Source organism: Falco naumanni, chromosome 13 (assembly GCF_017639655.2).
Source record: "Falco naumanni isolate bFalNau1 chromosome 13, bFalNau1.pat, whole genome shotgun sequence".
NCBI lineage: Eukaryota > Metazoa > Chordata > Aves > Falconiformes > Falconidae > Falco > Falco naumanni.
The window spans coordinates 10348418-10373151 of record NC_054066.1 but is presented as its reverse complement, the minus strand read 5'-3'; the positions used below and the strand labels follow the sequence as shown (position 1 = coordinate 10373151).

General features: G+C 43.2%; 1 protein-coding gene across 3 annotated transcripts; it reads left to right on the top strand.

The window, feature by feature from the left end:
* Positions 1 to 663: 663 nt before the first annotated feature.
* On the top strand, positions 664 to 24734 carry SERPINE2 (serpin family E member 2). 3 transcript variants are annotated; one of them, XM_040613596.1, is made up of 11 exons: positions 709 to 783; positions 3157 to 3315; positions 14408 to 14682; positions 15879 to 15998; positions 17178 to 17405; positions 18455 to 18652; positions 21146 to 21344; positions 21483 to 21583; positions 22569 to 22655; positions 23191 to 23274; positions 24069 to 24734. In XM_040613596.1, the coding sequence occupies exons 3-11, from the start codon at positions 14427 to 14429 to the stop codon at positions 24104 to 24106; spliced, it is 1311 nt and encodes a 436-aa protein (XP_040469530.1). In that variant the 5' UTR covers positions 709 to 783; positions 3157 to 3315; positions 14408 to 14426; the 3' UTR covers positions 24107 to 24734. The 3 variants fall into 3 exon arrangements, with proteins under 3 accessions (XP_040469529.1, XP_040469531.1, XP_040469530.1); XM_040613595.1 differs by lacking the exon at positions 3157 to 3315 and having other exon boundaries at positions 664 to 783; XM_040613597.1 differs by lacking the exons at positions 3157 to 3315; positions 15879 to 15998 and having other exon boundaries at positions 664 to 783.

Below are 24734 nucleotides of genomic sequence, written 5' to 3'. Positions count from 1 at the left end.
CCTGCCAGGCTGGGCTTAGCCCCCGTGGGCACCATGGCAGCTGGCTCCGCTTCCCAGTATCCCATCACAGCTGGCTCCGCTTCCCAGTATCCCACCCCAGCTGTCTCTGCTTCCCCGTATCCCGCCACAGCTGGCACCGCTTCCCCGTATCCCGTCACAGCTGGCTCCGCTTCCCTTTATCCCACCACAGCTGGCACCGTTCCCCTTATCCCACCACAGCTGGCACCACTTCCCAGTATCCCACCACAGCTGGCACCGTTCCCCTTATCCCGCCACAGCTGGCACCGCTTCCCCGTATCCCACCACAGCTGGCACCGCTTCCCCCTCTCCCTCCACGGCCGCCGCCTCTCCCCGCGCTGCAGCAGAGGGGCTCGGGCTGCCGGTGGGGCTCGGGGGGGCGGCTAGGGCAGGGGCACCGGCGTGCCGGCGGGCAGATCTGGGGCGAGGGCACGCAGCCGGCCGTGCTCCCCACGACCGGCCCTACGGTGGAGGCACCGTCGCGCCGTCAGCCCGCGGCCGGGCGGGGCCGCTCCCCTCCGGCGGGCTCGGGGCCGGGCCGGCGCTCCCCGCCTCCGCTCGTGCCCCCGCCCCGCTCCGCAGGGGCGGCCGCGGGCAGCTCCCCCCGAGGCGGGCCGCCGCGGGGCTCGGCGGAGGGGCGGGCGGGGCGGGGCGGGCCGGGCCGCGGGCCCTATAAACACCGGGCGCCGCCGCGTTCTGGCCGAGCGGCGCGGTGCAGCGCAGCGGCTGCCGCGGTGGAACCGGGCCGAGAGCCGCCGAGGGGAGGTGAGCGGGGGCCGGCTGGTCACGGCGCCGTGCCGCGGGGGCGGCGGTGACGGTGACCGGCGCAGCCGCTCGGCGCCCGGAGGAGAAGGGGGGTCGGGGCGGCGGGCGGGCGGGAGCCGAAGTTTCGTTGCTGACAACCCGGTGGCGGCGGGGCGCCGGGCCGGGCGGTACGCGGGTGCCGGCGGCCCCCGGGTGCTGTGCCTGCTGCCTGCTCCCGCCAGCCTCCCGGCGCCGGCTGCGTGGGTGCTTCTGGCGTGGCGAGTTTTTTCTTGCCGGTGGCTTTTTTCGGCAAGCGAGGGGGTGGTTGTGTTTGCCCCCCCGGGAAGCGGTGTGTGGGCCGGGAGCCCCGCGCTGTGCCGGGCCGGGCGGGGGGTGCCGCTCGCCGCTGCCACCGACCCCGCGGCGGCACCTCCCTGGCACCGGCCTCGTCGCAAGAGCCTGGGAGCTGGAAGTTGCTCACTTTGCTGGTGCTAGACGGAGCTTGCTTTGCTTGTAGTGAAAAAAAAAAAATTGACTTAACTAAGATTTTCTGTATTGAGTGACAGAGAAACGGGAGAGACGTATTCACAGCCATTGCGGTTCGGGGAGGAAAGGGTGCGTGTATTCTCTAACTGAAACAGCGTTTGGGTAGTGTTGGTGCCATCAAATCGTGTGTTGGAGCAGAGAAGTGGTCAGCTAAAACTCCTGGCTCCCTTCTGGATAACGTGGGCGCGTGCTTCGTTTGCGGAGTGCTGGGAGGACTGGGAAATACGGAGTGAGCCTGGGAGAGACACTCCTGGTTAAAATTATGTTCAAGGGTGTGCAGTGTGGGAGGAGCTGCACAGAGAAATAAAACCTCTGGAGATGCCATTGTGCGAGCAAATAGGTGCCGAGATGTCAGATTTCCCTTAAAACTCGGGAATACCAGTTTATGGCTTAGAGGCCTCAGTGTGATTTTTGTTTCTCTTCCTTTTTTTCATGCCTGCGTATGGTTCTGAAACGCGGTTTGGTTTCTGTGGTTTTAACTGCATTCTTGGGCAACTTCCTGGAAGAGAAACCTGGTGGACTGATTATTGTTTTTTTCACTGTGCTGAAAAAATGACTTCTCCCTTCACTTTCTCTTGTGTGAACGTTTAGTAACATCTTACCCCTTGCTCTCCACGGGAACTCATTAGAAGCCTGGTTTTGTAGGGACTATTCAGGAAATGTACGTAGGTGTGAGCAGCTGTGCCGTTAGTGTAGCTTTGAAAAGGGACAAGCTGTGGAAAACCAGCTGCATGCCTGCTGAGTGATCAGATAAATCTTTTAAGTGTGTGAGGTGAAGACCAATGCAAATAAAAAGGCAGAGTGATTAGGTAGATTGATTCAAATACATACAAGATGTGCTAGCTTGGAGTTCTAGCACTTTATGGGGTGTGATTAAACCTGTGAGAATAGCAGCTGATTGGCACAGGAGTAAACTTTGAGTAATGAATGCTAGTCCACAGCTTCTTTACAATTATGGACAAATTGTTCATCAGGCAATCTGTCAGCAAATGTTGTCACTGCTCTTAAGATGCTGAAAAGCTGTTTTTTCTGGACATCAGCCTTGCGTCTGCTGCCTAGGTATCAGGATGTTATAAAAACTCATCTTTGCTTTGGATGGTGACATGGCCATCACGATAGACAACTGTCTGTATAGCTCAGTGTCCCTCACGTGGGAGGTGATATCACCTCATGTCAGTACAAAAAAGAAAGCAACAGGGATCTGCAGTGGATTCTGTTTCAAGGTGTACACAGAAGTGTTGAAGCTTCTGTTTGGTGTTGTCATTGACAACCAGGAGAATAGCATGTCTTAGTGGCATGCGGAGACTTTTAGTGTGGGTCTCTAAATTGCACAGCCAGAAGTGTGTTCCAGTCCTAAAGCTTCTTAATGGCATACTGCTAGACAGAAAGACATCAAGCAGCGAGCCCAGTTAAGCTGAACTAGGCATTTTTAGCCTAGATTGAACTGTATGTATATAAAAATAACCACCTCACTGTATTGCTAGGAATTAAAATGGAGACGCATATAAATTGCATTCATCTATAGTAAGGGAACAGTTCAGCGGGACCTCTGGCTAGAGAGTTCTGTTGTGGTGGTGGTGGACTCCTTATCTACCTGGCTTGTGCAGCCGGCTGCAGCTTTTAATACTTGCTGGGCAACTGCTGTGTTCATGCTTGACAAAGCTGAGGCTCAGTAGAAGGTTTTTCTTGGAAGCTGGAGTTACGGTTGTCTAGACCGCTTGGATTGCTTAATCATGAGCATGCATGAGACTGTATGCTTTTGTAATATTAATTAGGGGGAAATCCAGCCTAATCATCAAAATGCTTCCAGTTAGTTGGTCTGTTAACTGGATTCTACTATTTTTGTAGGGTCAGAGGTTTTATACATGGGAAGACAGGAAAGATGGTTTAATCATCACTAATCTGTAAAGTGTTGCTTGATGCAGTCATCTTTGTGTGCCTCTGGGCATCTTCCTAATCGCCTGTGACATAACTTACAAATCACGTTAAACAGCAAAGTATTAGCCTGTAAGTACCATGTAATTCCTATACTAACCATAACTAACCTTTAAATAAGCGGAGTGATACAAAATACTGCCTTGCTCTAGCTTTGGAGAGCAGGTAACATGGAGTAGCTAATCTCCTACGTATGAATTTAAAGATTGACAGCGTAAGTTAGAACTATGAAAATATAAAATTTTAAGTAAATGGCTTTGGTGTATGGAAATGGGAAAGGTGAATATGTACAACCATGTACGTGTTCAGGTGTGTCTCCTCTACAGTGGTTAAAATGAGGGGGTGGGAGGAGACCAGAAAGATGAAAATAAAGGTAGTAGCATTCTACAGCTGTAGCTACACAAACGTTTAGGCTGGCATGCTGTGGAAAAGAGCTGTCCTGTGTTCTGCTTTCTCCTGTCTCCTTGCTAGTACTAGGATCTAGTTCACTACTCAACTACATGAATGCTTCTGTAAGCATAGAGGAGATCACTGCTGAAGCTGGTGATCAGGGACAGGAAGAGGATGGAGCAACTTCAGTGGCGATGCTAGTATGAGCCATAGTTTCATGAGCTGTTTGTCATGACCTTGAAATACACTTATATGCAAACTGAAATGCTTTATTTGTCCTTTAACACCTCTTCTTGAGCAGCGTCTGTGGAAACGCATGAGTTTTGGCAGCTACTGTATCTTGCCTGTGGTCTGGTGTTCACCTTTAATAGCCAGAAACATGCTTCTGCTTGCATTTCCAGGCTGAAATCAGGAGATGACTCATGCTGGGGCCTGATACTTAAACCACTTTGTGGCATATTTATGAAAGCATGTTCATGTTGTGGATTGATCTCCCCGTGGTGGGAATCTGTCTTGCTGGCCATACTCGGCAACATGATGGAAAAACCATCAGGCATTCTCCTGTTCTCTTGCTGGGCTTTAGAAGCAGTGGCTCTGAACTTTTTAGTATCTTGGGACCTTGAGAGCAATTATAGAAGACATCAAGACTGACTACCAGCAGGCTCTGAACTGAAGACCCCCGCTCAAGGCTGTGTATGTAGCGGCCTCAGCATGCAGGTGGAAACTTTCTTTTTGAGCAATATTAGTTGTCAACAGACTCTAAGCTACAATTCTAAGCCACATTGGGGTTTCCAGCAGTAGTGTTGAGAAATGCTGGTACACTTTAGCTCTGTTAGTTCAGCTGAGATGCAGATTGTAGCTGATGAACGTGAATTAATACATAGCTTTGACCAAGCTTTGTTTTCTTCTTAAATGCTGTTCTTGTTATTAAATAATTTGAACTTTAAACACCCATTCCTGCAAAAGGGCATGTTGTGGTATTTAGTGATGGTCCTTGCTGTTTCAGAGATGGCTGTGTCACCTGGTCTGAACTGCAAGCTTCTGCTGACCAAAGGTTTTGAGTTGTTTTTGAGGCTGCTGGTTTTGTTTTAATAGGGGAGAGGCCATCTCTGTTGTTGGCTCTGGCAGGTTACAGATACAAAAGCAAGAGGAGAACTGGATGTTTCTTGAACTCTTCTTCCATTCTGGTATCTTCTTCCTTTACATCTTTAAGCAATCTAAATATCCTGCTCAGAAGTTGGTGGATTTATCTGTTGGCTATATGTTTCTCTCTGGCTGTATACCTTCCTGTTCCAGAAGTAGTTCATGGAGCTTTCTCAGCAATGGAGTGGGCTTGAGGCCTCCAGCTGCTCTGGCAGCTCAGCTGAAGAGGCTGCTTTCCCAGCTAATTGCCTGCTTCCTCTGAGGTTCGTCATCTGCGTTACAGAAATAGCGATGGACTGTGCGGAGGCTTCTCAGCCAACGCAGCTCACAGCTCAGCCTGCAAACTTTCAATCTGAACTGAATCAGATGGTTGAATATACCAGGTCATGACCCGCTCTTGCAGGATTCTTGTGCGTAGTTCATACTCAGTTGTCCCTTTTTTCCATGGAAATTTAGGTCTTGCCTTTCCAGAATCCTGTAGTAAAGTCAGTGGGATTAATCGGAAGTGAACTCAGGTTAATGAAAAGAGTATATTTTCTTAAATACAGGTCTTCTAAAGAGCTGTTAATTCTCTTGTTAACTGGCTAATGTAAATAGTCTTGCAGATGACTGAGGAGGTGTCTGTGAGAGTGTACAGTTAGGTACCCAGCACAGTGCTTGATTCCCGCATTCTTCCTGGGCGCAATTCCTACATCCTTACAGCTTCTGTGACTTTGGATGCTTTTGTAGTCGACTGGTTCTGCTTCTGACGTTAGCAGGGGCAGGGAGAGATGAACATAAGTAATCTGTATGCTGTAAAGAAAAAATTGTAAATATCCTTCTTGGGTACCCTTTAAACTAGTTCTGAAATGGTTGAGGACTCCACTGGAAAATGAATATATGTATGTGAGCTTAAGTCTTTCAGTGGTGCTGTCCTGGAGGCAGAAAATCAATATGCTTTTTTCATCTTCAACAGCTTTAATCCTTGACTACATTACACTAAGAGCTACACTTCTTGCCTAGTATTTCAGACAAGAACAGGGTTTCTAAACTTACTTGCAATTAGGAAGCAGTTGATTGTTAACATTGTACGGTATGATTGCTAAATAAAAGGCTAGTCACCTATCTGCAGATCTCAAACCACAAGTGCAGTAAATGGTTAGAACAGTGTTCCTGATCTCCCCCAGTATTTTGTCAGATGGTAGCAGATCCTAGTTACAAATGCTTTTAAATTTAAGGTCTTTAGATATCAATGAGTTTCTGTAAGTACAAGTCCTTATAAAAGCTCTTATTATTAACAGAGAATACTGGAGTTGTTCCAGCTTATTTTTATAGTGAAATGAGTGTATCAAATAACTCTAACTTTTACAGAACTGTCAACACTGTTATTACCATACTCTTACCTCTTGTAGGAGGAAGAATAAGTGAAAACTTAGTAGTACTGAACTAATTTCATTAAGTGGGGTTTCTTCAAGGCTACTTGGAAGACTGAGAGCCTGTCTCTTACTTGTTATCAGTTGGGTATCTCTAACCAAAGCCAGCATAGGCTTTGGTTAGATATCATGGGGCTTATAAGTTCTGCCATCTCTTAGCTTCCTAGAAGTACAAAAATGTTACTATACATAGAAGACTCAATTTTCAGTTGTGCTGGTAGCCCAGACCAAACCATAAGGTGTGGAATGGCAGAAACTGGACTTCATAGGGTGTTATCAAATAGGAAATAAAAGTACTTCTTTTGTAAACTAAACAAAAAAGGTGTAAAATCTAAAGGCAAACAGTCATCTTTTTTCTCCTCTGCAGCAGCTCATGTGCCTTGTGAAAATTTCAGTGAAGCTTTGACTATTGGTTTGAGGACTCAATTCTATGTCTTCTAGCTTTCATTATTTTTTACAAAGATATTTTTTTTTCTTTGCTTGACAGTTCTCTAGGTCTGAGTGTTACAGCTAACAGTAGCTTAACCCTTCTAGAAGAAGGATATGTACTGGGAAGTTCTTGATGTTCAATCTGCTCCAAGTACAGGTCTCCATGCAGTCTCCAAGTGGCCATGGCCATCTCAACAGGGCTGCTTCTACTCTTTCAGCCTGGTACATGCAGGAGATGGGGCATGTGTTGCTGGCCAGCGGATTAAAATTTACCCTGGGAGAAGAGCAGCAAGTTTGTTTGCTCTGCAGGGGTGTAGAGGTGCAACAGTCCTGGTGTCAGTTGTGTCCTGCAACAGGTGGGAATGAGTAAGTGTACTGGATTTCCCTTTAATATTCTTTAGGGAAGAAAGAGGGTCAAATACTACAGGAGAAGTGAGGGTTAAGGTAAATGTGATGGTAAAGTACCTAAGACACCAGCCGGTGTTAGTCCAGCACCTTGTGAAATTAATTCATAAATCTGTACTTATGCAGCCCATTACCAAAGAGTTAATACCCTGTACCTCATTAATGGGAGCTTGCAGTCCTGTAGGTTTGTGGTTGTTTCTTAATGAGCCTGTACTTGCATAGTGAGCATTGTTAATGTACAGTAAATGTGGGAGCTGTGGCTCCATGAGGCTTTTCTTCCACAAAAACTTAAAATGAGAGTGTGGGTTATGGACCTGCTGCTAAGTTTTAAGAAAATGCTTTAATCACTGAACCATTGTTCCTTTCACTGGGGTGAATTGAGAGCAAGAGGGTATAGCTTCACTGCTGTGTTGTGAAACACCACTGTGCTGCATCTTTTTGGGAAACTGGTTCTGCAGCATTAGTCATGATGGGCTGACTGTCCCATGCTGTTTCTTCATTATGTTAAAATAATCACATTGCATAAAGAACTTGTAATCAACAAACCCACTTATTTAATAAAGGGGCACCAGTAAATTAAAAATATAATTTTCTTTAATCTTCCTGATATGGTGAGACTTGATAATAGATCTTAGAGGAAGAAGGCTGTGGAAACTGCTTTAAATACAGGAGTAAATAACACATGGAGAACTTAACTATAGTTGTTGAGCCTACAGTAATGAGCAAACACAGATAAAACTTGAAAATGGTTGTAGAACTGTAAAGCCCTAGAACTCTCTGTAAGCCCCCTGCCCTGTCATTGCAGCAAACTGTATTTGCTTCATGAAGCAGAGCTAAAGTTGTCTCTTGAAATTATATATAAATGAGAGATGTAAGTAAAAGCAAAGGATAAACAAATGCCTATCTGTGTTCTCGCAACTCTAAACAGTGCTTGTGTAGTTGTATGGTTACAACTGAGTGGTGAAATTAAAAGCTGTCTCTGGTCAACTTTACAAGGACCAATTTCACATGTAGTGAACCACCATGTGCAACCACCAAATGCTGGAGAGAGAAAACCAGTCCGGCTTGTGAACTGAAAACTCTAGTTGTGAAGCTACAGTAAGTTTAAATGGAGCTTGTCTTTCTGTCCTTCATGCTAAATAGAACCCCCCAAAAAGTGGTGGTCAGGATTCTTCATATAGAAGCACTAAATTCTAACTTTCTGCTCATGTGGGAACTGTGCTTGGACAAAGAGATGGTTCCTATCTGGGGCCAGCCAGTTCTACAAGCTGACGCTCTGCTGGGAAATTCCCCCTTGGCAGGGGAGGCTGGTTGGACACAGTGAAAGGGAGGCATTCCAGATGGAGGCAGTCCATCTTGAAACAAACACAAATGCACTAACAAAAGAGAGAGAATTGGAAATAGTGAAAAGATTAAGGGTAAGAGGAAAGCCTCAGAACTGGTACCAGGTTTTTTGCATGGTAACGTTGCAACATTGGTTGTAGTGCTGAGGTCAGACCAGTATCTTAACATACAAAATGCTTTTTCTAAAAAAACCTTCCAGCTTATCTCTGCACAATTTCTGTTTATCTCATATTGACAGTAGCTTACTCCTCTTCAGAGCTCTGTTAAGTACTGAGCTGTTTAAAAGCTAGCAATCATCCTTAGTGACGCTCTGCATGTACTAAACCTTCAAGGTATTGAGTAATAAAAATCTTTTGTTGTTAGATATTTTTCATGTGACATCACATGTTGATACAATGTGGCTTTTATTTTTGTGACTGTGGGGTTTTTCCTTACTACTTTAAAGCAGAAAGCACTGGAAACAAGTTATTAGATAAAAGGGAAGAGCCAACATTCAGGATGTACCAGAAAACCCAGAGGAAAACGAAATATTTCCCAGCTCTGTCTTGTGGAAGAAGTCACTTCTGAACTCACCTGCATTCAGACCAAACCCAAAATCATGTTTAGATGTAGCAGAGGCCAAGTGACATGGTAGGAGAGGATGCTGAAGGCTTTAGGATATAAGAAGCTTAGGCAGAAGGGGAGTTGTGAACACCTGTGATGGGGAGAGAAGCCTACCAATGGGCTTGAGTGTTTTAATGTACTGCCAAGTGTGCATCATCTGAAAAACAAGACCCAGCATGCGACCTTCCCATTGCAACTAGAGTGGTCTCCTTGCTTTGGAGAAACAATTGCTGTGTGCTCAGCCGGCTCCTTAAGTGACTGTTAACAAGTTTGGTTGAGTATTTATTCAGTCCTGCTGGAGAGAGTTAGTTAAATGCCTGAAGTGAAACTGCTTTCTTTGAGCTCGCATGTCAGTTGAAGTTAAGACTTTAAAATTAGTAGCACAGATGGCACTGACGGGGAAACATCAACATCTCAAGCTTTGAGAAGTCCCTGAATGTTTGTTCCAGGCAGAGTTTCTCCGGGCATAGAGGCTGCCCAGTGCCTGCCATGTGGGTTCAGGGGCTCTGAGCTTTTTTGGCTCAATACAGCAAGACCAGCAATGCTGCAACACTCTGCTTTTCAGTTTTACTCTGTTCAACTGTGCCTGCTGCTCTTTCAGTTACAGCTATTCACAGAAGTGAAGTCTGGTGTCTAAACTTCCTTATGCTTGATACATCTTTAAAGAAATTGCAGAATCAGGCTTGCAGCTGTAAGAATGAGCCTTTTGCTTTATACCTTATTGCTGTTGAAGTCAGGTTTCAAAATAAACACTTAGAGGTGCCTCAGAATACTAACATATTAGTGCAGTGGGTGCAGATATCAAAATCTATATACAGTGAACTATTTCTTCCTCAATTAACTTCTTCAAAGTGTTCTTCAGTCTCTCTGAGACGGGTCTTTTCTCTGCCTTGCGTTTTGAAGTTGGATATTTTTTTATCTTATGGTTTTGCCTCTGTCTCTGAACCAAACTAACTTTTCTTCCTCTTGGGAAAAGTGCAGCAGCTCAGTCTGGCTCTCTCAAAACAGTCTTTCCTAAGCTAGTGCTTTGCTGTAGGAGAATCTCCATGCTCAGCAGCTTTTTGTGCCTGGGGCTGAAGACTTAACTTTTCCCTGCTCCACCAAATGCCTTTCTAGACCCAGATCAAACAGTCCATATTACTGTAACTATGTACTGAGCATTCTGTAAATGCAGGCCAAAAGCATTGTGTCCTTTTTGTTGACATAAATACTTCCATAACTTCAGCCAAAAACTTAACTATGCATTATGTGGGTGATCTGATTAGCTGAGCCTAGTGAGAGTTGAGTAGCTGCCTAGCATGTATGAGGACTAGTGTTTGCAACACTCTAGAGGCTGAGGTCATCTGGAGATTGGTAGCCTGAAGACATTTCGTCATCTGTCATGAAACAACACAAAACTACCAGCACAGATAAGACATGCTGTGGTGCTCCTCTCCTGCCTTCCCCAGAGCTCTTTGGCTGGACTAACTGTCTCAAAATATGCAGCAGCTTAAACTGGGCTCTGCAGTTGGACACAGGTAGGAACTACTAATTTAGCATGGTGTACAGGACTTGGTATGGCGCTGTTCAGCAGGGCAGATGGACTAATGGAGGTCTCAGTATGCTCGCTGTAGACAAGGCATTCCTAATGCAGCTGAATACATGATACTGTCATCTGTTTTGTTCAGAAGTGTTAGGGTTAGGAGCTAGATTCGTGTAGCAAATTTAATTTTTTTTTGGTTTTATTACTCTCTAGGTGCATTTCTCTGTGTCAGTATTTCCATTTGCTATTTAGAATTAAGTTGTGGGATGCTGTCCTTCCTATTAGTTCTCAAGCTAAGAAGCAGACAGCCTACCTTGAAGAGGGATTATTTTTTTTAGACCAGCATCTTTCAAAAGCCCACATTTATGTAAATTAATTTGCCTATACACCTTCCTCCTTCTCAGTTAACTTTGTGAAAAAATATAAAGATCATAGGCAAAGAAATGCCTGGCTTGTGTTTTTTGTTTGGCTTTCTGAAGCATTAGATTGAAATTTAACCATCACTATGTTTTTTAGCCTAAGCATTATGAAAGCTTGTTGAAAGAGTGTTGCTATTCTGTATAGCAGGTCAACTGTTTTCCATCCTACATCCTTTTGGATTTTTTTCTCCTTGTACTCTACTTTGGCTCTCTCTTTCAGGATATGCAAATGTACTTGTTACTGAACTGCATAGAGGCTGGATATTCTGAAATACAGAAGCATTAGTAATGTGAATGCCAGTTCTGCTCAAAGATGAAATTGGCTTCTCAGTTAAGTGGTTAAGCTGTGCAGTGGGCATGGCAGGGCCAAAAAGTGACTGCTCTAGTGCCGAAAAGCATTTTTACTTTTTTCTCCCTGTGGTCAAAGCACTGCACAACCTTGTTTCACTTACTGAGCAGGTATCTGCTAGAGATTGTGCTCCAAAATGGAGACCCCCTTGCCTTAATGGTGCAGCAGGAGGAGAGGTTAGGCAAGCATGGGGGAGACCTCTGGGGAAATCAGGTGCAGCAGGTAATAGTTTTTTCCCTGAAACAAAAAAAATCAAAACTAAAATCCTGTAGCAGTGGCCTTGGGAGCAGTTGGGTTGTTTTGACAAGACTTCACGCATGTGTCATAGGGAAAATACAAGGCTGCTGGTAGCTGTCACCCTGAGTTTGGCAGGGGCCTTCACCAGTGAAGTAGAAAACTTGGGACTTGCAATGTATTGTGGTAGAGGCAGAAAGAGAAATATCTGACTTCAATTAAGCTTGTGCAGATGCAGTAGTACATAAATGACAATGAAACATTGCTTTATTTGGTTTCATAGAAGTGTCACTCCTGTCTCATAATACACTTCTGGCAATGTAGTAAGTCAAGGGTGGATACACTCAAAAGAGCCTGAACTCTTCTGGGTTGCTGGCTGGATCAGGTGGAGCTGTCTCAAAAGCAAGGTTTTCAAATTGCAGCTCAAATTGTGTGCTTGGTGGTTGTTGCCTGTCACTATCTGTGGTCCCATCACTATGTCAGACAGGCTGTATTGCACCAGCATTAACTTCTTCCCTGTAATCACATTTACTAAATCTCTAGTAGTTGTGGGGCTTTGTGGTTTGGGTTTTTTTTGGCCAAGTTACTAGGTAAAGGTAGAAGTCTGATTAATATTGTGATTAAGAATTTTTGTTTAAACTGCCCCTTGCGTCTCTGGGTAGGGAGGAGATATGGTCACCATGCCACCAAAGAAAACTTAAACCTAAAACCTAGCTTTTTGTGGGGTGGCAAGTCATACTTGCCTCCTGCAAGGCAGCATTGCCATCTGTGTAGAGCTGCTGCCTGGGAGAGAGTAAAGCCTTCCCCCTAAGAACAGAACTAGAGATTGATTTCATGCTAGTATCAAAACAAATAGGAATATCCTTAACACTTTTTATTTTGAAAGTGCAAGTTCACTTTCCCTGTTAGGCTGCTGGTCTTGCACGCAACCGCTTCCCGCTGTAGGCAGTGGTGTGGGCTGCAGGACAGATGTAGGAAGTGATTTGTGTAACCTGCTTCATGGGCTGAGGTGGCATTTGGGTTTTGCTCCAGCAGGGCTCCACTGCAGCTGGCCACAGCCAGTCTCGTTCTGGGGCTGAGCTTGAGTAGTGCCAGTTGATGGCTGGTATGGAGCACCTTCGGAAGGAATTGTACTCCAGTGACTCCAGAACTGCTTGAGGGATTAGTAGGTTGATGGGAAAGACTTAATTAGTGGGTGTGCTGTTAAACTGCTTTGTAGGACAGCGTTTTCACTTTTTCTTGCATAACAGTCTGACAGGTTCCTCAGGTCACAGCTATATTAACAGTTGCGTTGGGGGGAGGAAGATGCCTCAACTCCTGCACTGTTTCATGTTCAGCATTTGGTTTATTCTGTGCTGCAATGGCAAACTGACTAAGCCAGTTCTGTCCCCTGAAATGGCACAGAAGAAAGTAGAAATGCTGTATCTGTTACTTTCAAGTCAAAGTACATGCTATAAAGATGATTACGTGAATCTGCACAAACACCAGCTGGTTTTCTGATAATCAAGTACTGTGGCACAGTTTGAACTCCCAGCGTAGGTAGGCTGAGCGATGGCAGAGCTCCTTGGCGTGGGACACCCTTTCGTGGGAGTGGGAGGTGGCTGGGAATAATGCCTCAGCTGAAAGGCTCTGCCCACCTGAACGCTGCCTCTGTGCTGGCCTCTGGCTCAGGCTGCTGGAGCCAGAAAAGCAGGTGTGTGGTGCTGAGCAGAGGGCTCAAGGGAAGGAAACACCTATTTCTGGTTTTTTGTGTGGTATGCAAACTGTATTTTCATCAGCGGTATACTGTCTGCAGCCTGGTTAGACTGCACTGAGCTAGGGAACTAGTTGACTCATCAGTATGTTTGAGAGACTAATGCTGAAGTGTGCTCTTGGAGCACCAAAGTTGGCTCGGTTGGTCTGGAAAGCGAAGTCAGGACTCTTGAACTGTGCAGCTGAAACTTCTTAAAACAAATGTTGCAATTGAACCTTTCAAAAGTGAGCTGGGAACCTAATTTCATGAAATAGGAGTTTATTGCATGACTGTTCCTCTAAGTACCTGTTTGCACTCACAAAAAAGGGTTTTGAACACGCATCCATGAAGAAGAAATACAGCCTAGTAGTTACAGCACCCAGTGCGTAAGATTTGGGCTTGATTGTCTAATCAGTTGCTGAGATGTCCTGGACAACCGTTGGTGCTGCATGTGCCTCAGTTCCTATGAGGTCATAGGTGTAATGATACTGAATTCTGTTAGGTGTTGGATCTATAGATTGGCCCATTTTTGAATGTGAATTTCCTTAGCATTTATTAGCTGCTGAATTTTCTTAAATGGAAAAGTACAGGCTAAAATCCAAAACAAACTTTGCATTTTAAAAATCTAAAAGTCTTTCTCTATTCCCATTATGGAAAATGCCAGTTATGCAGCTAACTCTTATTATTCTAGACAGGTGTAAATTCCCAGAACAGAAGGTCTGTTTGCATATGTATACATGCTTCTGTTCACTGCAGAAAATGATCTATCAAATGTACTGTACATCACACTTTAGTGGGCGAGGACCATATCATAAGGCTCTTAGTGCTAATTTATCCTAAAGGGCAGTTCAAATAGAATGCCAAGATGCCAATTAACTGAAACATAAAACTGTGAACTTGTATGTGGTGGGAGGTAGTCTCCCAACTTGGTGGCTTTTGTCCTGTTATATAGTCAGTGATATCTGGCTATTTCATGGTTATCTCTGCTTCTGGAAACCCCTAGACCTAAAATACTGGTAGCAGTAAAATGCAGCTGTGGGTCCTGTTGCCAGAGCTCTGTGAATGGTGTGTGGAGCATGTGTAGGACTCGCCTGGCCTTTAGGTAAACAAGAATTTCGGCTGAAAATAAAAATGCTGTACTTGTGAAAGCTGACTTAACTTTCCCCTCTTGTTCTCTTACAGGTAGCTTCAACTAGAAATCATGAACAGGCACTTCCCACTTCTCTTTTTTCTTGGGACTTTAACATCTGTATGTTCCCAGTTCAGTTTTTATCCTTTGGAGGAACTTAGCTCTGATGTTGGAATCCAGGTCTTCAATCAGATAGTGAAAGCTAAGCCTCAGGACAATGTTGTTGTTTCTCCTCATGGGATTGCATCAGTCCTGGGGGTGTTGCAGCTGGGTGCTGATGGCAAGACAAAGAAGCAGCTGACAACTATGATGAGATACAGTGTAAATGGTCAGTGATTCCTAAGGTGGTTTTGGGTGTGTTTTGTCAGAATCCTCATGCTGTTTTCAGATGGCTTTCAAAGTGTGGTAGATTGCATCATAAACCAATTAACTCTGTTTACCAAAGCACAAAATGGTCACACTTGAAATTAATTGGCGATTTTAATATTGATGTGTGCATATACTTGAACTGGCTTATAAGCAGCTTTGTTTATGACTTCAGGGCCCTGGCTAGAACTGCCTTCATCCTTGCAAAACTGATTTTCCAGAACAGTGTGGATGGCAGTCCAGTGCCAGCATGATGCGGGAAGGTTGCAGTACCCAGTTTGAGGCTGTACTGAACAGCCCTTAATGTGCCACTCATTAGATAACAGATCACATTACTCTACCCCATGTTCAAAGTGATGCAAACTCTAACCATACGATTGATACTTCCTCTTTGATGTTCTTCAGCTTTGTTCATTTGTGTTTCTGCTGTCAGGATCCCTGAATCTGTAGTTCTTGTAGTGCCCTCTTCTTGAAACAGCCATTTTTGGTTGTCTCTCTGCCTGACACTGCATGCATCTGTATTTATATTCCTCTGCCGATGTCTGCCCCTCGAGAGGGTGTAGGCTGAAGGTTCTTGCTGCTTTACTTTGCATGCTGAGTATTTCTGTGAATGTTTGCCAGCAAGACTTAACATCTTAGTGCCAGCATTCTGCCTTACTTCCAGGAATAGGAAGCCTTCCAAGAGGTAAGTGCACGTTTAAATCTTGAGCAGTATTGTCATGTAACACATCCCGTCTTCATTTGCTTTGCTGTTTTGGTTCTGGGTTTGAAGTACAGCAAAACGATTTGTCAGCTTAAGATCTAAGTGTTGTAGATTGAAATCTCTTCATGGGATACTCAACTTTAGGAGCATTTGAATACTCAAAATATAAATACTTGCAAAAATCTTGAAGCGATATACCAACTGGTTCTATTTGGCCTGCAGGCTTTCTAATCCTAACTGTAAGACACAGAGGTTCTCAAACTCCTTAAAAGGTAGCCAGTACCTTCTTACAGAGACTTGTCATGGGATGCTACCTATCTCTTTGCACAGATCTCCTCTACTTTTGTTAATTATTGCCTTACATTCCTTTTGGCAACTATAGCAACTGCTTCTTTGGAAAGGTAACAGTTGAAAAACATTTAATTTATCTTTAGCTGTCTTTTAATGCAATTTAGCAGCAGGAAGCAAAGAGGAGAGCCAGCATCATGAGACCAGCCAGCTCTCCCCGGACCACCAGCAAGTGCTCCGTGGACCACCAGTGGTCCACAGAATACAGTTTGAGAACCTCTGTTATGGTATGTTCTCCAAAATAATTTCTCCATAATACTGGAGAGTGAACACATAGAAACTCATACAAATAGTACTGCTAAAGCATTCATGATATGTGAAACAGCAAAGCCATCTGAGGCTTTTTCTTATATGCAGCTAAGAGAATAACTCTGAATTAATTTATTCACTTCATGTCTCTCTGATTTCAAGTTTGTCTACATAAGGAAGTGGTCTGGAAATGTTTCTGCTTAAATTTTACTGGGAAACAGAGGGAGCCCATCAATAACTGCTACAAAACCAGCCACCCAGGGATCCTGTTCAGTGTAATGGTTGAACATGAAGTTGCCTGCCTGGCGATAGCTTTCCTGTGTAGACAAGCACTCATTCATAAGCCGTAACAACGGGGAGAACTGGCTATGGTGAACATAGCAGTTCTTCTGTGCTGCCATATGCCTTCTCTCAGATACGGTGAAGGAGCTAGCAAGCACTCAATATGAGCTGCTTTCAGGTCCTAAGGATCTTGACTGTAAGCACTGGAACCTACTGTTTTCCCTTTTTTCTGTTTTTTAAAGGCAAGCTCATGTGTTAAGGGATTGATTCCTGCTTGTAGCTAATTTAGGCCAGGGCCTAGTCTTTAAGGAACCTAAGGCTGCCAAGATTTATGAGGTTCGAGTAAGGCTTCCTTTATTTTCCAGTAAACGGGAAGGAAAGATGATGAGAAAACAACTTTTGCTTTGCACTCTGAGGTTCAAGACCACCTGTATAATCTTGCAGAGCTGTTGGGTCTGAGTGAGCAGGCTGAGCCCTTGACTTTGTCACAGTCACAGAAATGGCAGGTGACCTGGGCATATGATACAAAATACACTTCAGAACAGTCTGTTCTATGGGAGAGTGTGGTTATGTAGCTCTGCAGTAAGACTTGAACCTTGGTATTATCCCCAGCCTGTCAGTAGCATTCCGAGCAGCCAGCTAGAGGGACAGCTGGCATAACAGTGAAGGTTGTCTTTTCGCTGGGAAACAGTAGTGTGCTTCAGATGAGATATCAGAAATGAGTATTTTGGAAGGCCTCTCAGAATGCCTGCTTTGGTCTCCTTGCCTAGTCTAGCACTTAATGTCTGACCTTTCATGTAATGAATAGTTGCATGTAAGCTAACTGTTTGTTCATCATCTTATTCTAAATTAAACTTGCTGTTCTTTCCAACTAGGAGTTGGTAAAGCCTTAAAGAAGATAAACAGGCTCATAGTCTCAAAAAAGAATAAAGACATTGTTACAATTGCTAATGCAGTGTTTGCAAAGAGTGGCTTTAAAATGGAAGTGCCTTTTGTTACAAGGAACAAAGAGGTGTTTCAGTGCAGTGTCAAGAGTGTGGACTTTGAAGACCCAAATGCAGCATGCGATTCCATCAACCAGTGGGTGAAAAATGAAACGAGGGGTGAGTATTGGCAAGTGCTTTCTGCATGTGGCAGGGTGGTGTCCGAAACATCTCAGATTCGGATGGAAAGATGGGGAGGTAGAAAAAGCTCTGTTGCAGCTGAAAACAGTCTTTAAGCTGGCATTAGTGTGATGTTTTAGAGCTGATGAGCCAGGAATGGGCAGTCTCGCTGCCCCAACAGGTGTGCCTGTCTAGTGGCCTTGAGGATTGTACATAGTTTGTGTGTCCATCTGCCCATGGTATCAGGGTTGCTTCTACTGCTCTTTGCCTTCATACAACTGGTGAGAAATCCAAGCAGAGTTCTCCTGGGGCTGTGCTTTCTCAAACATAAATGTGCTTTCAAGCAAGTCAGACGTTTGACTCGGTAAATCAGACTCATGGAAAGCTGTAGAGCAGTTCAATTTTTGCTCTTGCTGCCCTAAACCCTTACAAGGTATGGCAATGTTCTTGGGAGTCATGTTTAATAGAAGATTGTTAATTAACCCTGCTGTGACAGAATTCCTCCTGGTTCAAGTCTCTTGGCATCTAGTTGTCAAGCTTTGCATAGGCTAAAGCCAGAGATCATGTTTTACAACATATTCATAGTCTAGGTGAACTACATGTTAAAACCAGTGCCTCCTGGATGTGAGGAGTATGTTAATGATGTTGGATGTGGTATTTGTGTATTTGTGAAATGGGGCAGTCAAAATTCTTTCTCTACCACATCACCAGTTTTGCATAGCAATGTTGCGAGCAGTGTGTGAATGGGGAAGTGCTTCATCTGAAACTGTTACTGCTGTAACATAGTCTTAGATATGCTCACCTGCTGAGAAGTGTAAGGCCCTACAACATCAGCCTATTGATTAGCAAGGTATACTTGCTTTCTAATTATCCTAAAGGTTTACTTTTTGACAAAGAATACAGCTGGCTTTATGAACCTTATATGTGTTGCCCCGTGAGGAGTTGGCACCCTAACAAATCTAGAGGCCTAAAATAGTATGTGCTTCAGGTTCTTAAAGAGCAGTTGTCCAGTGCTGACAGCAAATACTCAGACTTTCTTTTTCTTCTAGGTATGATTGATCAGGTTGTAGCTCCAGATGATATTGATGGCAGTTTGACCAGACTGGTTCTAGTAAATGCTGTGTATTTCAAAGGCTTATGGAAATCACGATTTAGACCTGAAAATACAAAGAAACGTCCATTTTATGGAGCTGATGGGAAGACCTACCAAGTTCCTATGCTGTCCCAGTTATCTATCTTCCGCTGTGGTAAGCTCAGTAACTCCCACTACTATCAAAATGATTATAAAACTTCCTTTTCCTTCCAACCGAAACAAGTTTGCTGTACATGTGGTTTAATGGTATTGCTTATTCCAGCTGATGTAGGAGGGTTTGTGTTGAAGTATCTCATACTGCTGAGGTATAGATGAGCTTGCTGTGCAAGGTATTTAACAGTTGCTTAAGGCTGAATACTCTGTCAGAGTACTTGCCTTACCCTGTTGTCCTTTAAAAAGGAAAATCTGAAGTACTCAAACTGAGAAGTTTGCAGTAAGAAGAAATCCTTAATTTTTTTAAGAGGTGAGAATAAAGGAAAACTGCCAACAGAAACAGAACTCTGAGGTTTATCTGGTGATCTGTGTATGAAAGAAAGATTGAAGTCGAATCAATCTGTAGTTTACTGTATAATAAAGAAGCAGGACTTGCACTGTCCATAGTCCTGTGGGAGCCAGAGAAGCACGGGGTTAACATGTTGGCTATATCTCTCAAGGTGTGAAGCTGCTCTTCAAATTTAAATTGAGTCACTAGTGAAAAGAAGTTCAGCAGGTTCAGCCAGACTTCCATCAGAGACTCTCAGAGCTGACATAGGCGGCTGGATGTGACTGACAGTGTGCTTCAGCACTTTAGCATTGCAGCCCTGTGGGGATTTTATTGGTCAAAGACTGAAGCTGTGATAAAAGGACATTTTCTCTTGCATCCTTCCAAGAATAGAGCAGTGCTGCCTGGAACTTGCTTCCATATGTGCTAAACACAACCTGAAAAATAGGGCTGAGAATACAACTTTTAAGTTAAAAAACAAAGACCCGCTGTGCTTTTAAATGCTTAATTTTACTGTCAATAGTGCTCAATTAATACTAGTAGACTTGTGTTGAAAGTAAACAGCTGTAACACTGTCTCAAACCCATGTATTAAAGCAGATATAATATAATACTTTGAGATAATAGCTGGAAGCATTAGCTGGGCGAGGTGGGGAAGCCTATGGCAGCATATACTAATCTGTAGAGTTTGAAAGAAGTTCATAGCTTAAGACAGGCTTTGGCAAGACTATTATCTTAAAGGCTTTTGGCTTTGGATTCTAATGCTGGGTCAGCACTATGTTGGCCTATGTTTAAGCTAGAAAAGCTATTTAGGCTAGAAAGGAACGAGAAATATGGCTGAGTTAAGGCTCATTTTAGGTTGGGTATCTCAGGATTTCTTAATGCAGGACTTCCATCTTATTAATGCTTGCAAATGGGTCTGTAAAAGCTTAAGCATCTTAAATCCCATCAGTTGACTGTGAAGATGAACTCCCCTCCTGTTTGATATGCCATGGTAGTAACAATAGTAGTTTGCAGCACATCAGGGTACTTTAATGTTGGATAGTTTGCCTTTTGTTACTGTCCTGTAGCTGACTTATGCAACCAGTATTTTGATCTGTAGGCCCTTCTCTGAGAACTACTGTCATAATAAAAAGAAACAATCAAACTACCAGGCCTGACACAATTACTGCAAAAAAAGTGCAATGTTGCCAGTTTTCTAGCAATATGAGCTCAGTCAAGGCAGGTTGCATGGTGCTGGCAACAAAATTAAATTCCTAATGAAGATGTTGATTTGTCAGCCTGGGCTGACAAGTGCAGGCTTACATGAAGAAAGTGGAAAGATAATAAGATCTTATTGCTATCCAAAAACTCTCCCAGAAACCCTGTCTGTAGTTAAACTGACAAGTTTTCACTTGAAGCTCCTATAATTCTTCCAGTCACGTACCAGAAATCCCACAGTAAGCAAAGGGAGCTTGGAGGAGAGGGTTGCTCAAAGACAGTCTTCCCAGCGCTTGCTGTAACTCTTGGAGACATTGCTATCCTTCTCATCTAACTGGGCTCCTGCACTGCCTCAAAGTGGCTGCTCTCCACTACCTTGAAGGGCTGAAGACTGCTTCCTAACGAGATCCTTATTAAGCAAGAAAATGAAGTAAATGCAACAGACTACTACAAGCAGGAGCTCTTCCAATAACTCCTAGAGGAAAAAGAGCTTCTCTACTAGTTCTCTTCAGTTTGGAAAGATGGTCTGGGTTTTGTTGCTTCTTTTTGTTGTTTCTCGGTGCTCAGTTGGTTCTGGAACGGTTGGTATCTGAAGGAGAGCTGATTTACAGACCTTGTCATTTCTGATATAGCTGGCTTGCCACTCCGGGCAGATGAGGTTTGCTTGGGAAGCAGTATGTGTGTCAAACTCAAATGAGTATTTGCTTCATGGTGTCATCCTATCTTTGCTTTTTGTCAAACTAGCGTCTGTACAGAGCCCATACAGTTAGAAGTGTTGCCTGCCTTCCTGCTAGGCAGTCTTGACTTCTTAGTCAGTTCTAATACGTGGGCAAAGCTTTCATAACAGACTGTTATAGCAGTAGGTATCTGAAGGTAAAATAGAAATTTGAGGCTGTAAAAAAAAAAAAAAAAAAAACACCAAAAAAACCCCAAAATGATGGCTCATCAGCTTTGCTTATTTTTTTAGGCACTACAAGTACTCCAAATGAGCTGTGGTACAATATCATTGAGTTGCCATACCATGGTGAAATGATAAGCATGTTGATTGCTCTGCCTACTGAAAGCACAACGCCACTCTCTGCTATCATTCCCCACATCAGCACAAAAACCATAGGAAGCTGGATGACCACCATGGTAGCAAAAAGAGTGCAGGTTATTTTACCCAAGTAAGTATTAACATAACCAATTTCTCTTTCAGGGAATGTTTTGGGGATCATATACATATCTTTTCTGATATAGAAGCAAGAGCGCTTAAGATAACTTTCCTTTGTGATACTGATGAGTTTTTTTGTTTGTTCCAACAGATTTACAGCAGTAGCAGAAACAGACTTAAAGGACCCTCTGAAAGCACTTGGTATTACAGATATGTTTGACCAGTCAAAGGCAAACTTTGCAAAAATAACAAGTAAGTTATTTTTTTGGAATCCATAGTGGTCCTTGTTGATAGTTTCTGGCACTGAATAAAGTGCTGGTTTTACCAGTGCAGTTATTGGTTTTGTCTTGGATAAGTGTTACCATGACATTGGAGCTAAGTTCTATTTTGTAGCCAGCCAAGCATGGCTGCTTGCTTCTGTTGAACTCTGCAGTGGCTTTCTTCCCCTTGTCTTGCATTACAGCAATAAATCATGTTGGTCAGCTTCATAAGACTTGTTATTACAACCTGAGGGTCTCAAGCATTGTCTAAAATCTATGGCAGGACTTCTAACAATACCGTACTTTAGAGTGTAAAATACTGCAGTTGCAGCGTTTATAACTTCTCCCTCAAGTATGTTTGGTGACTCTTTCTTGAACTGTAGGAAAGCTCAAGGACTAAATTCCCAGTCTAAGGAGCTGAACCAACACAGAGCTGTAAATAGTCTGAAAACAAAGTGTACACTTTTTTGAACTCATGGCTCTAAAATGCCATCTTACTTCTATTCTCTGCTTCCATTAAACTCCTGATGAGCTTCTACAGAGAGATCTAACAAAAAAACCCTGCTTCGTGCTGGTTTAATTTGAAAATAAATTCCTGTTTCATTGACAGCAAGGTGTCTTGCTAGTGCTTTTTTCTCCCATGATGCTGAGATAAATGGAATTCAAGTAAACAAATGACTGAAAATATGCTAATTAAAATTAAAAATGCAAGTGGACTTTTAACTTAAACCATCAAATAAGGAAACTTAGTAAATGCAGAGGAGTAAGATGTTATTCTCTATTTTTTTGTAATTACAAAAAATGATTGTATTCAAAGGTATTACTATCAGTGTTTTTTTGCTGCAGCTTCAAGATTTCAGCAGGATTGCAGTAGCTTTATTATTCTGAACCATGCTAGAATGGCTACTAGCCACGGTGTATGTCGGGACTCTTGCAGCTAGCTTTACTGAAAGTGCTGGTTTTGTTTGGTTTTTCAGGAACAGAAGGTCTTCATGTATCTCATGTTCTGCAAAAGACAAAAATTGAAGTTAGTGAAGATGGAACCAAAGCTTCTGCAGCAACAAGTAAGCAACTGTACCGATAACTCAGATGCAGGAAAACTGTATAAGGCTATACCACTAAGCGAAGATAGCCCACTTTGAGACCATTGCATGAACGTGCTCTGACTCGAGATCAGTTGATTTTATTTTTTAGGCAATTCCTCAGAAAAATCCCAACTTGCCAATATTGATCAGACTATTGATATACTCTAAGAAATGTAAACAGGCTTGTTTTTTAGAGAAGTGTCTTCTGATCACTAATGGTTTGGCCACCAATGTAATGTCCTGGCAAGGTGGCAAAGAGGACTAAGCTACCACATCCTCTGGGTGACAACCTTCCTTCCAGCTTTCTGTGGGCTTTGTGTTGTGTCTTTTTAATATGGTTCCTATAAGAATAACCTGGGACCTGTGTGGCTTTAAATGTCCAGGTTGGAGGGTTTTAGGCATTTATGTCTACCTGTGCAAGCTTCTAGTAAACACTAGGAAACTTCACTTTGACAGAATATATAATGTGTTGTTACTTGTTTCTCTAACTTCTAAACCTTTTCTTCCCTGCAAGCTGCAATTTTAATAGCCAGGTCATCCCCTCCTTGGTTCATAGTAGATAGGCCATTTGTCTTTTTCATCCGGCACAACCCTACAGGTAAGGAGCATTTGTATGTACTTTTTGGCTTAGAAGTTGGGTATCAGCTATGCAATAGGAACAACAGTCTGGAGCTACTGAGTAACTATTGCCTTAAAAAAAATTCTGCAAGTATTTTTTATGCCTTTAATACTAGGTTATTTTACTTGGAATACAATTCAGAACAGGAAAAAAACATAAATATTGGCTGCCAAGTCAACAGAAATAAGCATGGCAGGTTCATGGGTACAAAAGAACAGTCTGTAATAGTCATAGTTTTCCTGAATGGAGAGGAAATAACTGAGTGAATAGGATCCAGCTTTCTGATGGACAGTAAAATAGTGCTAGGGCAAAGGCTAGAATAGGGGCTTCAGGGATCTAGGGTGTTACACCAGCCTGTTGTGAACAGAAGTCAGTGTTCAAGCAAAGAAACCATGATCGCTATGGGTTGACTCTCAAAGAGCAGAGCTGTCCCAGTTATTTTGAGTAACTCTTCTGCTTCTTGCAGTGATGTGTGGATGATACTACTAGTTAGTAAGGAACAAGATGCAGCTGCCAGCACTAGGGGAAGAGTAGGCTCCTGGCAGCTGTCCCCATCCTGAGGCTCCACAGAGCATCAACAGAACTGTGTGTCTCTAGAAATATGAGCTGGCCACCTATCCAAACATACGCTTCCCTGGGCTCACAGACTTGAGGGAGGCTAGACGAGACTGTGATGAGGTAGCTCAGCTGTGCTGTGTGACTTTGTTAAACTTTTCCATGAAAGAACAGTATTTACAGACTGTGGTAATCCTTGTTTTCATTTCATCCCTCAGGCACAATCTTGTTTATGGGACAAATAAACAAACCTTGAATGTGGAAAAGACTTTCTTCAAGAAGTAAACACTCCTGTGACACACCCCAGTTCTGTTAAATATTTTGTACGCTACTCTTTGACTTCACTCAAGAGCTAGTTTTAACTGCTGACTAGGTTTTGAAACGGGAGTCAATGTAGTTCTGGCTTTGGGGGGAAAATACAGATTGAAAACTAAGGTATTTCTTCAAAATGTCTAAAAGATTCTCTAAACTACTGAATGGTTACCTATGCTAACAAACTTTTGAGCTTTTTCTGTATCTACTAAGAATTTTACGTATGGCTTTTGTGAGAGGATTTTAACAGAATGATAGATGTTTCTATTAATGTTGGTTTCTTGTGTGTGGAAAGTCTAACTTTTGTAATACCACTTATCAAGACTACTTTTTGTTCTTGAGTATCTTGGTACCTGGATATTCTTGGTAGAAATAGATTAAAGTTCTAGCAATTTTTATATAGTGCATGTATCACTGAGAGTTTTAAAACTAATGTGGTGTTCGATACACATCGCATTGTCTGTCTTATTGTAATGTAAACTTGTCATTGCTAGTATACACTTTCTATTGGATTTAAATTTTATATTTGTTTTTGTACAAAGGAAAAAATAAAAGTGCATTATGAACAGTCA

Excerpts from the sequence above, each read along its gene's own strand:
- SERPINE2 (XM_040613595.1), top strand. The coding sequence starts at position 14,427 with ATGAACAGGCACTTCCCACTTCTCTTTTTTCTTGGGACTTTAACATCT. Across the intron at positions 18,653-21,145 it reads GTTATCTATCTTCCGCTGTG|GCACTACAAGTACTCCAAAT; the intron begins GTAAGCTCAGTA and ends TTATTTTTTTAG. Across the intron at positions 21,345-21,482 it reads GTGCAGGTTATTTTACCCAA|ATTTACAGCAGTAGCAGAAA; the intron begins GTAAGTATTAAC and ends TTGTTCCAACAG.